General features: G+C 45.3%; 1 protein-coding gene across 1 annotated transcript; it reads right to left on the reverse strand.

Annotated features, from left to right (window-relative positions):
* Nucleotides 1-1,807: 1,807 nt before the first annotated feature.
* On the reverse strand, nt 1,808-8,011 carry LOC115613682 (ankyrin repeat domain-containing protein 9-like). The gene is made up of 2 exons (XM_030499503.1): nt 6,849-8,011; nt 1,808-2,373 (listed from the first exon to the last, which is right to left on the reverse strand). The coding sequence occupies exons 1-2, from the start codon at nt 7,719-7,721 to the stop codon at nt 2,365-2,367; spliced, it is 882 nt and encodes a 293-aa protein (XP_030355363.1). The 5' UTR covers nt 7,722-8,011; the 3' UTR covers nt 1,808-2,364.
* Nucleotides 8,012-16,157: the final 8,146 nt, after the last annotated feature.

Below are 16,157 nucleotides of genomic sequence, written 5' to 3' on the forward strand. Positions count from 1 at the left end.
TCTTTTCTCTCAGGTTTTCTTTTGAGAGTCTGACAACTATGTGATAATCATTCCTCCTCCACAGAGCTCTGCAGGGGAATCTGTCCATCTGGTGGTGTGGGTGGTCATAGCTGTGTACAGAACACAGCTATCTTCTCCCTGTATGTATTCACGAAATTCACCACAAGCCTTCCCACTAGCAATAAACCTCTGTTGCACAGGAGATCCACAGCAAAATACAAACATATCTTACTAGAGCTGAACTGGGACCTAGTCTGGAAGATCACACTGGGTTTTCCAAATTCAGTGGCCTTTGGGCATCACCCCCAGCGAAGCCTAGCTTGGCTTCAGAGCAGCTTCCAAAGTGCTAGAGACAACTGTGGGCATCTTGGGAGCTGGATCCTGACAGTTCTGTGCAATCATCCATAGGCTGAGTGTGGTGGTGCAGCAAAATGTGCTGCATGCTCCCAGAAGGTGTTGCTGCTGGGCTGGCCAGACAGACATGGGCTAGTATGGGACATGACAAACCTACCAGATGCATTTGGGGTGACTCACTCAAGGAGGTGGCCTCAAGTAACTGAGGTGTGGGCAGGATCTCGGTCAATGCATCATCTGCTTCTGAGAGTGCTTACCCCCCACACAAGGGGATATACGCTTTAAATTGCTCTCTGTGTTTAAATACCTGTCTGGCTGCCTGCTAGTGTGTCGGCTACAGCTAACTACAGTTGTAAAAAAACCTGACAGCTAGGGGTTGGAACTAGGTGGTCTTAAGGTCCTTTCCAGCCCTAACTGTTCTGTGATTCTATAGATAAGACTGGCTGTGAGGGATGCGTCAGCCCAGGGCTCCCTCATCTGCCGGAGCCACTCATTAGTGCTCTGATGGTCACCCTCAGCAGAGCTGCCAAAGCATGACAGAAATTGGATCATCTTCTCCTCAAATACAGGGAAGGTGGAAACAAAAAAGCCAGAAAACTTACATCTTTGGGGATCGCATTCTTGTGGTGAAGCAGTTGGGACTAAATCCACCACTATGAAGGCAAGGAGATAGCCTTGACCTTTCAGATCAGTGAAACAATTCCCCTCTCCATGAAACCACTAACTTACTATGCAAGCACAGGTTAAAGTCCTAACTCCTTTGGTTATAGCTTGTAGGTACTAGTGCATGCTGAGGAGATCTGCACTGAGGTACAGTTGACAGTGGAGTCCAAGACCTGTGATCACCAGCAAGCATCATCATGTACTCCAAGGAGAGTACAGTGGGTGTGAGGTGCACATCTGCCTGAGGACCTCCAGCAGGAGCTGAGCCTACAGGAGCAGTTGGAGTAGGTGCTGGAAGCCTTTCTGGGGCATTATTCCATAACAGAGAAAAACCTCAGGAAGGTAAAGAGCTTGTGCCTGACAAACCAGGCAAGAAAAACAGGCTGCCGGCACTGTTATATTCACTGGAAACAGCTTTGTCATAAGCTGAACACAAACCTAAAACATTATAATCAAAACCTTCCCCCCTGTTGAGCCCCTTCCTCTGATTCATTGCCACCTTCCAGCAGATCTGTGAAATGTGGGTTCACCTCATCGCTTGGGGTCATCCTCTGAGAACACAGCCAGCTATTGCAAGCATGTGAAGGAAAATATTATCTTCCTCAGATCACGTTTTGGGAGGTAATGGCTCAGCAGTCAGAATGAAATCACAAAAACACCACGATGAGCCAAAGCAAAAAGCCATAGATACTGGTGGGTGGTTTTGACCAACTGGCTAATAAAAGACGCATCAAGTTTGTACTACAAGTTTATTATAGTAACACAATCAGATTAAATGATTTTCACAGCTAATATACCTCATTATAGCAGGGTATGTACATACATTTTATTCCCAGCACATTACAATCTTTTTATCTTTAATCATGCAGCAAGTAATGTACAAACACAATTATATGGAAGATTATTTTTTTCCCCTAAAAAAGAAACCAAAATTACAAAAGTATGGCTTTATAAGAAAGTCGTATCATACAATGAACATTCCTTTGTACTTGGGCATGGCGACATTCAGTCTTTATCAGTGAACAACAGCATCTGTCACTGTCACATTGGTTCCAAAAAAGCCAAGGGAACTGGGAGCAGGGAAATGCCCACTGGTGCCAGAGAGATGGAAAATATAGATCTATATACATTCAAAGTATGAAAAATGTAAAAAAGTGTTTTCAGGGATGAAGCATCACATTTATTTATACGCTGAAGTCAGAGTTAGGGAGCCTTGAAGAATGTAAGTGCACAGTTTCTATTTTCCTTTAGACCAACAAATACCGGGAGTGATGCAATTAAGTTAAAAAGCATTACTTCGGCTGTAAAGAGGTGTAACTGAGGTCAGAATCTGGCCTGTCCTTCCTGCTAATGGTGCTGCAGAAATAGACAGAAGCAGAGAGTTAGGAAGTCAACAGTGGCTGAATTTTGGTGGCAGCCCACAGAAAAGAAAGACAAAGATGTATGCTTAGTAGATTTTATTAAAAGAAAAGATGGATTTGAGAATAAAATGTGGCCCTTATCACAAACTCTTCATGGGAGGATTGTGGTTGCTGGCGAGCAGAAGCCTTTGGCTTCATGTTCAGAGAATCAGAGAATCACAGAATGGTTTCGGTTGGAAGGGACCTTCAAGCTCACCTAGTTCCAACCCCCTGCCATGTGCAGGGGCATCTTCCACTAGAGCAGGTTGCTCCAAGCCCCTGTGTCCAACCTGGCCTTGAACACTGCCAGGGATGGGGCAGCCACAGCTTCTCTGTGAAACACTCATTTCAAAAGCAAATCTGCTGCCTCTTTACAGGAGAAGAAGAACTGTCCTTACCTGTTAGTAGCACGGAGCTTGGGGGACACACTTATCTCATGAAAAGGCTGCTTTCTTAAGGCATTGATCGCTGATGTGTACAAGTACTGGAGTGGGTAAGTATCGTCAGTCAGTTATGAGTTCTACCAGGAGAGGGCAGACAGAGACACAGACATACATGTGCAGCCAGGCTCCCACATGTTTGCACACAGACGCACACACACAGACATACATGTGCAGTCAGGCACCCATGTGTTTACACACAGACATATATGTGCACCCAGGCAGCCATGCGTTTACATACAGACACACACACAGACATACATGTGTACCTAGGCATCCACATGTTACACACACACACGAATCACTTGCCATGATACTGATGTGATAGTCATTGAAACTGAAGCCACACGTATACACACAGCTCAGATCCTTACAATGCTACTCCTCAAAATTGAAGTTAAAAGGACGTAACCTGCAGAGCCAGCCTGTAATCCAAAGATTAGCAAACATTTTACTCTCTCCCTTTTCTCTCTTGCTTTTCTTCTTCTTCCCAAGTTCAGAAATACATATTTTAGCTACACTTACTCTGTACCTACATATGCAAAATGTAAACATCACTACACAGCACCTAGCACCCTTTTTGCTTAACAAAGTCACTAACATATTTGCCATGCAAGCATAGGGGTTTTTCGGGACTATGGACTGTCAGGTTGCAGGAAGTGTGGAAAAGATTCTGAGTTTACTTTTGCTAATGATCTGGCTTGGAAAGAGTGGAGAAAAAAAACCAGCACAGATGGGGCTGAGGTAGATTTGGCTGTATCTGATGTAATGTCACCGTACTGAGCAGAAAGACAAATGGGATCTCAAACTAACAGGCAGGTCACCACAAGATAAGCAAACCATGTTTAGGCTGAAGATTCCTCTGTTCCAACTGAAGGATGCCTCATTCTGCACCCACATCACTACAGGCAATGGAAAGAGTTATCACTACAAAGCTAATGGCCCTAAACTCCAGCCCAGCAGTTCTGCACATGGAGGTCTGATGGTAGCTCAGCAGCCAAGGACTAGCAAGTGCTTGATCTCTTGTTAAAATGGTCAGGAGAAGGAGAATGAGAGGGCCATGGAGTGATCTTCCCAGTGCAGGTGCCTGTCTGGAGCACACTGAGCTGAGCACACTTTGCATGTTGGCCAACAGCAGGCCAGCAGCTTTCTTCCAGGCTGTGGTACTAGATGCAGATATGCCCCAGAATGTGAGTTTCTTGAGCAGTTGCCTGAGAATCCATCTCTTACCTTCTGCCTGGGCCAGTGGACAGAGTGTAGCTTCCCGCACAGACAAACATGCACACAAGCATCCTGCTGCCTGCTCCAAACCCACCCACAAAGGCTGAAGTGCCTGTACCCTGACCTTTGCAACCATTCACAACCACCACAGTCAACAAGAGATCCCTGCACCATTTTAGACCCACTTGCTCCCAGTGGGTTGGTCTGGGTCTCTGCGTACAGCTTCCCCCTTACTAGAAAGTGCTACCTCATTAACACCAAGAATTCCTACCTGCCTCCTTCGATTTGAGTCCAACAGCCTTCCCCTTCCTTCTGGCTTTTCTGAAACTCTGCATAGCACCAAAACTCTCATGGTTTTGAGACAGCTGTGCTCAATAACTGCAATAACAGTTGATCTTCCTTTCCCTTCTTCCCTGGGATCTCTGCTCCCAGGGCCTAATTACTATTCTAATAATATCCATCACCAGCCTCCTCCGCCTCTCACCCACCCGGATGAGATACCGCATTGCTGGTGGGGACAAACCCAGTCCTGCCTCTCCGGATCCAGGGGTGCCACAGGGGCTGCGCTCTGCGGAGTTGCCCTCATCAGCCTTGGGCACAAGCACCTCTGCCTCCAGCTCCGGGTTTCTGAGGGGGGTCCGGGCTGGGGAGCCTGCAAGGGTTGACAGAAGCAGCTCAGCCACTGCTTATAATGCAAATCTGCCTCGGGCTCTGCTTTGCTTCCCAAGCTGTGACTGCCTCCGCCTGCCGCAGAGGCTGCCGAGCGAGAGAGCAGCCTCTCCGCAAAACCCTCACCCAAAACTGACCCTGAATTTCTGTGCCACCCTTCACACCCTGCCCCATCGAACAAGGAGGAATACATACGGACATGGAAAGACACAAAGTGCTCAGGGGCAGGGGTGGAAAGACACTGCAGGACTGGGGATGTGGGACTTCGAGAGAAGGGTTAACCCCTTCCTGGCCTGCTTGCCACTCTGAGGGCTGAGCTGGCATTTTCTCCATCTCACAAACAAGCCTGCATTCTCACCTAGCACAGCACGGACAGCACTGGCACCGAGCTTCTTCCATGGCACACGGGAAGGGATGTCTGGGAAGAGCATCCCCGTGTCTCTGAAAGGATGTTCCAGTTGTCTGTGCCCAGGAAATCTCCACCAACCAGGCCGTGGCTGGCATCACCAGCATCCTGGCACACAAGAGGTACCCTGCACACAGTGAAACCGAGCGGAAGGGCTCCCTGTGCTGATGGAAAAAGGGTGCAGCTCCAGCACAGCCACCTTGGCACAGGCACAGGGAATGAGACAGATGAGACATGAGCCTTTTTTGCGTGGAGCAATTGAGATGTGAATGCACAAGCTTTCTTAACTAGAGACTTGCTGAAAGGGGTTTGTGCCCCACGGCCTTTGGCTTCAGATTTATTTAGCAATGAGTGGTTTCTTCACTGCTGTTCAGCACAGACATGGGGAAATGCATTATACTGCTTCAGCAGAGTGGAGGGTTGCACTTAGATAGAGGGCAAACATCGGGGTCCAAAATAAGAGATGTCCCCCACAGGGAGTTGGGATCCGGCCACTGCTGCATTGATGGTGAGCACAGGCAGGACCAGTGCCTTGAACAGACAGGACTTTGCCTGGGCAGCGAGGTGCAGAGCTCCCCCAAAAGCAGGGCAGCCCCAGCCCTGCCTTCTGCAAACCCCCCCTGCTTGCAGTGCCCAGCGGAGTCAATGGGAGCTGTTTGCATTTTCCAGGATCAGGCCCTCTGTCTGGACCTGGGTGGCAAAAATACGCTAATTGACATCAAGTGACAACTTTTAACAGCAGAACATCATACCCCAGCTTAGGACAACTAGCAAATGCTCTGAGATCCCCTGGGAAATCCAGTTAGTGAGCTATGTCTCTTGTGGAGATAACATTCAGACCTAAAACACAAGCCAAGGAAGAAATAATATCACTTACGAAGGACAGGGCTTCCGCTGGCCCTGCTCCAATTTCCATTTATTTACTGGACAGCAGGGAAAATGGTTCCTTCCCCATTGCACAAGTCTGCACAGGCATCAGGGCTGGGATTGCCTTTAACCCCCTCACTCCCAGGTGAGACAGGACGCTTTCCCTATGCTACACTGCCTGTCTTTATCCCCACCCCAGGAATACAAACTCATGGCCCCTCTCTGAACTCACACTCTCCACACTATGACCTGCTGTAAAGTAACCCAGTAAACCCAGGTACTGTGCAGGACCTGATCTACATCCCTGCAGCACCAGCCATCGACTTTTTGGGTATTACCAGATGATGCTAGATCATGGTTGGAAAGGAAACCTGACATCTGAAGCCAGTTGGTATGGGATGGTATTTCTCCCAGCTCTAGCAGAAAGCAGTCCCACAGTTACACCATTTGAAAATCCCACTGAGCACGTAGTTCCTTTTTACCCAGGTACATTACACAGGATACAGTGATCACACTGGGAATTCAGATACACTGATAGCAGCTGACAGCCAAGAAACCAAACGTAACACAGTCTCGACTACACTTAACCCTTCACATGCACAACGAAACAGAAAACAAGGAAGGCTTTTGCCTTTAAAAGTGCTGTGCCTGCAATCAATTAAAAAAGACATTTAAAATCTTGTCACAAAACACTGGATTTTCCAGCATAGACTAATAGGTTAAGTACTAAAATCACACTAAAATGCAGAGGGTGGTGGATGACCAGCTCCTCTAAGTTGCCTTTGAAAATCCAAGACCCAGCGAATAAAGTCAAGGAAAAACATTTACCACATTTTTTGTCGGTAGCTTTTTGCCATAGGATGGTAAAGGCTTTAGTGCCTGAGGTATAGGTAGTTCCTGGATGCTTTTAGGGAAGTGGGAGGGGGGAAGAGTCTGGAGGATAGTTTGCATAGCTTGCAGATATAAAGAAGCAGGTGTGTTTCCCACCAGGCTGTTGAATTTGTCTTCCCCCAGCAAAGCTGTCCAGTGGTCAGGATGCTCCTGCAGAACTTTCCGCATCTTAAACTGCGGGTTGGGCATGAAGAGCAAGAGGTAGTCGAGGCAGAGCTTCTTTGATGCCACGTTGACTTTGGAGTCCCACATCTGCTCCAGGATGACGTCCAGCGGGGTAAGCCCTTTGCTGTCCTCTATCCTGGGAGAAGCTCCATTCCCGAGGAGGATGAGGACCGTCTCTGACCTCAGCAGTTCGCAGGCAAGGTGCAGGGGGGTTTTCCCATCTTCCAGATGAAAGCAGCCAGTCCTATTGATGTAGGAGTTCAAGCTGGGGAGCTTGTGTGCAATTTTGATGATGAGCCCCAAGATATCTCTCCTGTCATATGTGACCGCCATGGCCAAGTGAGGAGCGGAGGATGGGCAATAGCAGAAGTGTTCCCCAGGCACCTTGAGAGCCTCCTCTGGAAAATGAGACAGCAGATATTGAGCATAAGGCAGGTGGTTATGCACCACTGCATAGAGAAGGGCTTCTGAAGGTGAGTAGGTTCTTAGGCTGGCATTTTCCTCCCAGTAAAAATACTCCATAGTTCTCATGTCTTCCAGCATCCACACAGGCTTGTGATCTCTCACAGCCTGGTAGAACATATAGGATAAGAACTTGCAGTGCCTGCTCTGATCATCCTGCAGGCTGGCCTGGTTACTGGCCATGGCTCAGCAAATAAAGAACAGCTCCACGTAAAATCGCTCCAGACTGTAAGATCTGTGCACTTGGAATGCAGATCCCGGTGCTGCTGCAACCTTCAGGCTGTCATTGCTGCCTGGACTGCACTAGCTGGAATGCATGGGCTGATCATCTCCACCCATTCATTGTTTTTCCCCTCACTGCAGTGGTTTTGTTTAGGTAAGCACAATCCCACAGGCTCAGTTAACCCATGCCATGCAAGCAGATGGTTAGTAAGTACATCCCGCTCTGCGCGTGGCACAGGTTACTGGAACGCTGTCAGACTGCGAGTGATTTTATACACACACAGCTAGCGAGAACAGAGGGAGAGACTAAAATTAGCTTGAGAGGTGAGGCGGATTTCTGTCTGCATTTCGTGTCGAACCAGATCAGCTCATACACTGCAGTAAGTGTAAGAGCAATATTCATCTCTTTTTTTGCGTGTCACTCACACATACGCAGCTCGTTATATAGTAAAAAATATGTGGCAGTGTAAAATGCTCCATAGATGATAATACAAATGATTATACGCTTGGGAAATCAAGGGATTGCTAGCTGTAGCATTAGGAAGGGATCCCTATTTTACAAATAATGGTATGGCTAGCCACTTAGGCGACACTGATGTTAATGGATTGTCTATAAGGCATTAGTGATGTTTAAGATTCCAGCATTAATGTCTGCAGAGAACAGAGTCAAACCGTATGTGGAGTAACTATAGCCCAGAGTCATAAAGCAAAAGCATATTGCTCAGTTTAAACACCTGCCTTTGTTTAGCACAGAAGTATCTGTGCCTCTCTGTTGCTCAGCAAGTACATCAACAAAAGGTCAATGGCCAAACCCCACTGGTGGATGGAGAGCTTTGATCTGAGCATCTCTTAGATGTCATGCTCCAGGACTGGGGTCGGAGCCAGTCGCAATGGGAAGAAGTGGGATTAAGCAATGAGACTTGTGCAATGCCCTGGTAAGACACAGAGGACCAAGGTCTCTACAGGCTTGAGGAGATGCTGCCTGTGGGATGAGGCGGAAGGACCTGCCCAAGATAAAATTCACAGAAAAGAAATTAACTAAACACTCTTTATGGCAACTTGTGTGGAAGGAAGGAGGGCTTCCACACGTCTTATAAATCAACAGATTCAGTAAGATGGTATCTCACCTTCTTGATATGAAAACAGGGAAAATGTAGCAAACCTCTTTGTTTTTTAATTCATTTAGCAAGGAGACAAACATATATTCGGTATATTCAAAGCAGAGAGTATTCAAGTATCAAATCGGAACATTTCCAAATGCTGCCTGGGGTTATCCAAAGAGAAAACCAAAGCTTCTCACCAAACTGGGTGTAGATCTAGCACATCTTCCAAAGTTCTGGATGTTGGATTCCATAGCACAAACATTTCTCTTTAGGGAGAAGTTTTTTTCGTATGGTTGGAATAAACAAGTATGTGTCCAGTTTTCACCCACCATTACCGTGGTTATGCATGGAAACGCTACTACACAGTCACTTGCACATGGTATTGCCTGTCTTGTATCCATGGCCACAATAAACCATGTGCATGCTCAGGGCCAGATCCAAAGCCTACTGAAGTGCACAGGGAGATTCCCACTGACTCCAGCATGCCCTGGATCAGGCATTAGTCCAGCACTTGGAGACACGCATTTTGTTTCCCCAGTTCCTAACCCAAAGCACCTGAAACTTGAACTTAGGTACATGGAAAAGAGGTGAATCAGTATTTAAGTGGCTAGGCTCTTTTGTCTAAAGCTCTCACAGGGCTTCTTCTAGTAGTAAATTGTAACTATACCCTAGGAATTACATGGATTTCATTATTTTCATGTTGCAGGTATGAGAAAACACACACACACTTTACACAACCCAGTTTTACAGACCAAACTTGGAATTGCTGTGTCTTTGCCCAGGGGTAAAAGCAACCCTTGCCTGCTATAGGTGTTAAGATAAGGCTCCTCAGGGAAGTGGTTACAGCACCAAGGCTGTCAAAGTTCAAGGAGCACCTGGACAATGATCTAAATCACAGAATTTAGTTTTAGGTAGTCCTGTGAGGAGCACAGGCTACAACTTGGTGCAGAGACACACAAAAGTCAAAGGAAAAATATTCTGCAAGTATCTTCAAGGAAAAGGGAAGCTGAAATCCCTTAATAAGGAATGGCCACTGGACTATGGCAACCACATCTACATCACAGGTCCAGGATGTCCAGCACATGAAAACATCTGTAATTACAGCTTGTCTTGTAATGACAGGTTATATTCTAGTTCTGCCCAGGAATCCCAGCACAAAACTAGGGGAGTCTTTGGCATGGTTTGCTCTCCTCTGTGTGGTATTAAATGGCACAGGTCTGCCTGCTGTGGTGGCCCCGGTCTTTGGCCTGTTTTGTTTTTTTCAGGAGTTTAGAAAAGCTGGAGCTGAGGGCACTTGTTTGATGGCAATGCATTGCTTGTGGATTTTATCACGAGCATAATGCATGTGTAAAACATAGCTTCATTAGAAATGGAAGACATTAACATGGAAAGATTTATTGAGGAACTGGAAGAAGGTTAGGAGTTGGGGAGTTTCTGTTTCTTTCTTTGAATTTTGATCTGTGGCTAAAAATAAAGTATCCTAACTCATAAGGTGTTTGTTGTGGCTTCCCTCTTGGCCAAAGTGCAGTCTAGAAGGTGAACAGAATCAGGTTTGGCTCATAAAGAGAGCGTCCAAGGGAGCAAGAACAGTTTTGAAGGGTGAAACCGAAAAACCCCCACCATTTACTATTCCAGTTGAGATAAAGAGGCTCTTTAAACCTCTCCTGGGCAGATGCATTTTTCACATTTTGATGGTGATTTCAGCTTGTAAAGTGACTTGGTTACTGTGAGCCTGTGAGAAATATAGTGTGTTTCTGAGTTATTCAGGTATCTTCTTACAGTGTTATGCTCAACATACGGTTTCCAGGCAAAAGGGAAACATGTCTTATATGTAAAGATGTGAATTTATTGTTAGTATTACTGAAATCTTACCACTCTAATAAAAAATTTTCATTGTTAGTCCAGATCTAATTATTACCGAAAAATTAATAATACTCCTATGCAGAAAAAGTTTCAATGATGATGATGATAATAATAGTAATAGTAGTAGTAATAATAATAATAATTTGTTATGCACACACTTCCTACTTCAAGCCCTACTCCTGGTGCTATGCTCACCTGCCCTTGCTCATTTGGGTTTCATTCCGGTGGTGGTGTTACAGGGAATCATCAGCATCTGGAGTCCTTCAGTGAGAGGAATGTGAGGATGATGGTGATGGTTTCTTCCTCCTCACTCTAGAATATTCTGGGCATCAGTTTTATGATTGTTAACATGCTTCTACACCTTGTGTTTTCTTCACTGCATTGAAACTCCATTTTACATCCGAATTTACTATGTATGTTGATTATATACATGTAAGATACTATTTCTTAGTATCTTTGTCCTCTTTGCTGCCCCTAAAACCATCCTTGTCCAGCTCTGTATCTGCATTTCTTTAATTGGCCATAGGTGAGTTGTTTGTAGCTGTGACGTCTCGAGTCAAGCCTCTGCCCTTTCTCTTCCCATCCCATGCCTGTACTCCTCTGCACCACATCCTGTGCCTCCACTTCTCAAAGCCTCTGCTGTCATTACAGGCCTGTGCTTAACTCTATTAACTCTCACATATGAAGTTGGAGTCGTGAACACCTCATGGTGCACAGAAAAGCTACTCGTTACTGCTAACAATTAGCAGGGCTTAGCCTGGTGTCTGTGAGTTTCACCTAGTGCTTCACTTCCCAAGTGCAATGAGTCTGAGCCCTACGCAGCAAGGAACAAACAGCCCGCACATAAACTGCACATATCAAGGAGGTTGAGTGTGCCTCTGCCTGATCCTTTGGCCACTTTTAAACTCAGGGTATAGATAGAGCCCTTCATGTAGGAAATGCTTCCAGCATGTATGGGTGTTGATATGCTTTCTTTCAGAAGCAACAACACAGCGTGGTGGCCACCAAGAGCATAGATCAATGCAACTTGAGCATTGTGAGAGCAATGCCAGATGATGAGCTTCCTTGCAATGCACTTAGGGCAAAGTGGAGCCTGCTGCAAATGCAATAGCACCTCCTCAGCTCTGAAAGAAGGAAGGTGTAAGACTGGAGATGGATCCTGGCATAAAATGTTCTGTGTCTCCAGTTTCACAGGATCATTTGTAGAGCCTACTTTGGTAAATCTGCAAAGTTTTCTTCTGTTTCCTACAGGATAGTTAAGCAAAATCCCTGGCGTTGTAACACTGTAGTCACCTAGCACTAACACTTTATGTTACAACCTCCAGACCTGAGAAGGAGTAGCTGAGAGAGATGCAGATAGCAAACCATGAAGTGTCATGGGGTTAGTGAAGTTCTGAACTCTGGCCCCTCACAGCAATTATCAGAATTTTTTAACAGAATTTCTTCTGTTATGATGAATATTTGTTCCTTTAATTAATCTTCTTGCTTTAAGGACAGAAGTTCTAAAATACATGGCAAGTCTCTATCTCTACCCCAGGCGAAAGCTGAATGCCTCTTTTCAGAGCTGCTCTCATCTCTTCTGCCACATATAACCTCAGTGTGTGCAACTGCACGGCACTGGCCAACTCTCCAAAGGCATGCTGAAGACTGTCTGGTTGTCACTATGTGACTTGAGTGGCAAAGACCTATGAGAGAGGAGCAGGACCTAAGTGAGGTGGCAGAATTGAAGAGTGAACTTTCTCAGAGTGCTGGAGAAGACACAGAGCAATGAGGTGCAACTAGTGCCATCCTTCTGCCTGTGTTCTGAATGGGGCTCCTATGGATATGGGATGCAGGGCCCAAATAAGCTATTTGGCTTACTGAACTCTTTATTTTCAGGGGAACTGCTTTCAAGCAGCTGGTGGGATTGCCAGAGCCTGGGGACTGTCAAGTGCTGCAGGCTGGTCAGGGCAGAATCTCTAGCACCATGAATCAAATGCTTTTCCTCTGTCAGCTCCTAGGGAGAGATTGTCCATTTCTACAGGCAGGCACCCAATAAGCACTGGAGTAACTCCAAAGGAAGGATAAAGATGTTTCTAACTCTCACTGAATGTCAGACATCTCTTCAAATATATGTCAGATCAAGTAGTATGCTTGTGTTTGAAGGATGAGATGTCAGCTCAGTTTAATCACCTATGAAAACAAGGCTCATTTTATTCCACTTTCTGACAATGCTTTTGAGACTTGATTGCACAGAGCCTACATGGCAAAAATCCTGGTGTCTCCTATTTCTGTGAGCCCATTTATTTCAGATCCCACTCCTGTCCTGATTTGAGACTGCATCTCTCAAAGACTGAACATAAATAGACAGATCACCATTCCTCTTCCAGAAAGTAACCTGTCAGCTGAGCTCTGTTTAAAGAACAAAAAGCCCTTGCACACAGTCTGTGCCTATGGATACACTGAACCAGATGCTGTTTTTTCCAGTGAGTGGCTGAGGCTATGAGACAGTCTTATACTGTTGGATGTTTTCCATCCTTGTGATGATTATGGGTATTGGTGCCCTGTTTTACCATACCTCTATGTAAATGTCATGGCTGACAGCTACTGAGAAAGCATTCAGAAAGGTCTGAATACATTTAGTTTCCAAAAGTGATGAAAAGCAATGCTTTTTTTACACAACCCATAATTAACCTGGGGAATCCAGTGCTACACAAAATCAAGGCTAAATTTACAGTTTCCAAAGTAAGATTTTATGTTTTCTGTAAACATTAATGTATTTGTTCTGTGTGTATGCAGCAGCTGATATTAGACACTAACTGAGACTCCAAGGGCCTACTACCGTGTAGATGGGCAAGTAGATAAAAAACTATAGTTTTGCCATTCCTGACACAAAGATGACAAATTTATCTGAACCTTTTTAGTAGTTTTAGTGCTGTTTTGGTGTAGTGAACAAGGGCTTGTCAGAAAGTCTGTGTCACACTTTTAATGAACATGTTTTTAAATTTAATTGAATCCACCACAAAAGAAGAACCTAGGCTGTAAGCAGCAATGTTAAACCTCACAGTCTCCAAGCTCTAATCCCATAATTAACTGCTGGAGGTTACTGAACATAATCTTAGCAATCAGCCTTTGCATCGTTACAAAATGATTTGTTAGGAAGGTCTTTGCAGTGTCTTCTGAGGCCTCAGAGACTGAGAGAGACTTCAAAGCTAATTCAGTCATCAAGAGTGCCAGTTCCTAGGGCCTGCATTCTGTTTTCTCATAGACTATATATTTCTTCCAGAATCAAAGACAACCACTAGCCACTACGTTCTTTGCAGTTTCCAGTGGGTTCTTCTGCAATAGGCTTTTAATCTGGGACAAGTGCACCTTCTGATCAACAATAAGCACTTCAGAAATACCTGATAATTGTATTTGTCCAAGTAAAATTCTACTGCATTTTTTTATCTCTAACACTTCATTCAAAGAACTGCATTGGAATAGTGGATTCCTTGAACAGGGCACTTATGACGACAGCCATTGACGACTTGCTTTTACTACCTCATATGATGAGTTCAGAGCTTGTTAACCTGCAGCTGGTCATCTGTTTCCTTCTTTTTCATGGCTTAATATATATGTGAAGTTGGCTAGTGAGAATTTGCTCAATAGCAGATGGATTACTAGCAAAATGAGAGGAGGAAATTCCATAAGGCTGCTTAAAGGATGCTTTGGGCATGGCGGTTTCCCGTTAAGTCCATTGAGGTGCAGTGTTTGCTTGGACCATGAACTTTCTGTGGGAAGCTCATTCATCAGCACCCAGGAAAATATCACCTTGGACAATACAAATACTATAAATATCAGAACCCTGAAACAGCCTTTAGTGAGATCCCAGCTAACAGCTGTTGAATTGAACACTAAAGCAGAAATTAAAGGCCTTCGCAAAGCCACCCTTCCACTCACTGAAGCCTCTGGCTCATATATCTGGTTTATTCAGGACAGAAAAATAAATTCTATTTGTGCCTGATTAAACATACTGAAATATTCATCAATAAGGCCTCAGAGGATGTCAAATTGCTTCCCCATACTGCAGGATTTAAATTAACCACTCCTGTATTCTGTTTAAAAAGTCTTCTGCCCACCATGAGTAAAACCATCTCCTTTTGATAAAGTTGGTAACTGGTGATAACGGAAGAACTTTTACTACAAAGTAACCAAGGTGAGAGGCAGAAATAAATCACCTCAACTTTCAGATCTGTGTTGGAATTTAGAAGAATGGCTGAAATTATCAATATACAGGTTGGTTAGATGCTGGTTTTCTTTTGCTTTCTTTTTTATTGTTTTTGGGTGAAAACCTAGGAAGAAGCAGCTCTTCCCCTCCACAAAATGAAGTCTGCACAAATGCATGTTTACAGTCACCACTCTGGGTGACTCATGCCAGACTGCCTGTGCAAACACTTGTTCAAGATCTCAACAGCAAGGTACTGAAATGACACCAAAACATCCGCGTGGCCGTCTTTTCTTGATGGGATACGAGATAATTTGCAGAACGAGAGACACACCACTGTCAGCAAAATTCCTCTGGGTACCACCCTATAATAATGCAGGCTAATGAATGGTCATGGCTTATATTCACATTCTGGGACTGCTGCAGTTGACTTGTGTGTTGCACACTGAGTGTGGTTTGTTCCTTCTCCCTCCTTGCCTCAGGCTTTGCATTTCTGCACCAAGCTGTGGCCAGTGAATCAAAACCCAGGAGTTAGACTGGGGGGATGCTGCTCTCCCTGGCAGCATGGATGGTGGTGAAACCTAAATCTGAGGTGGCCACCCCTTTGCTTTGCCTGCTAGCGATGCTGACAATGACAGACTACTCACAGGGGGCTGCTGTCCCTAAATGAAACATCTGGTGCCATTTGAAATGGGCTGAAGATTGAGGCACTACACAGAGCTGCTAGAAGGACATACTGAAACTCTTCACCTTTCCATAAAAGCAGCTGGAGGCCAGGGAAAATAACCTGGAGCTTCTGGTTTAGCACCAGTGTTAGACACCTCACATGGCTTCACACACTTCAGCAGCCACCCTGTGTGACACGAGTGGGGACTCCTGCCTCAGAGCTGTCGGTGGCACTGCGCACACCTCACCTTCTGAAGGTTGGCTAAGCTGTGGGCACACTGAAGAGCACGTCTGCTTGTTCAAAGCTACTGGAGTCTTCAACGGGAAGACTGGAACATTTTAATGGGAATAGTTCTCCTCTGAGGAGCTACAGAAAAGCCTCTGGTGAGGTCTGACCCTAGCGGGGCTGAAGAACAACTGGGGTTTCTATTACAGCCTTTCTGTGGTCCTTTTGCCTTCAGGGCTGCTGCAGAGCCCATGGGTCCTGGTATGTTAAAAAATAATATCACGGAAAGTGAAGAACCACTGACTGCCTCTGATATCACTAAATCTGTGTCTATCTCACGTTCTAGTTCGTGA

Source organism: Strigops habroptila, chromosome 10 (assembly GCF_004027225.2).
Source record: "Strigops habroptila isolate Jane chromosome 10, bStrHab1.2.pri, whole genome shotgun sequence".
Taxonomy (NCBI): Eukaryota; Metazoa; Chordata; class Aves; order Psittaciformes; family Psittacidae; genus Strigops; species Strigops habroptila.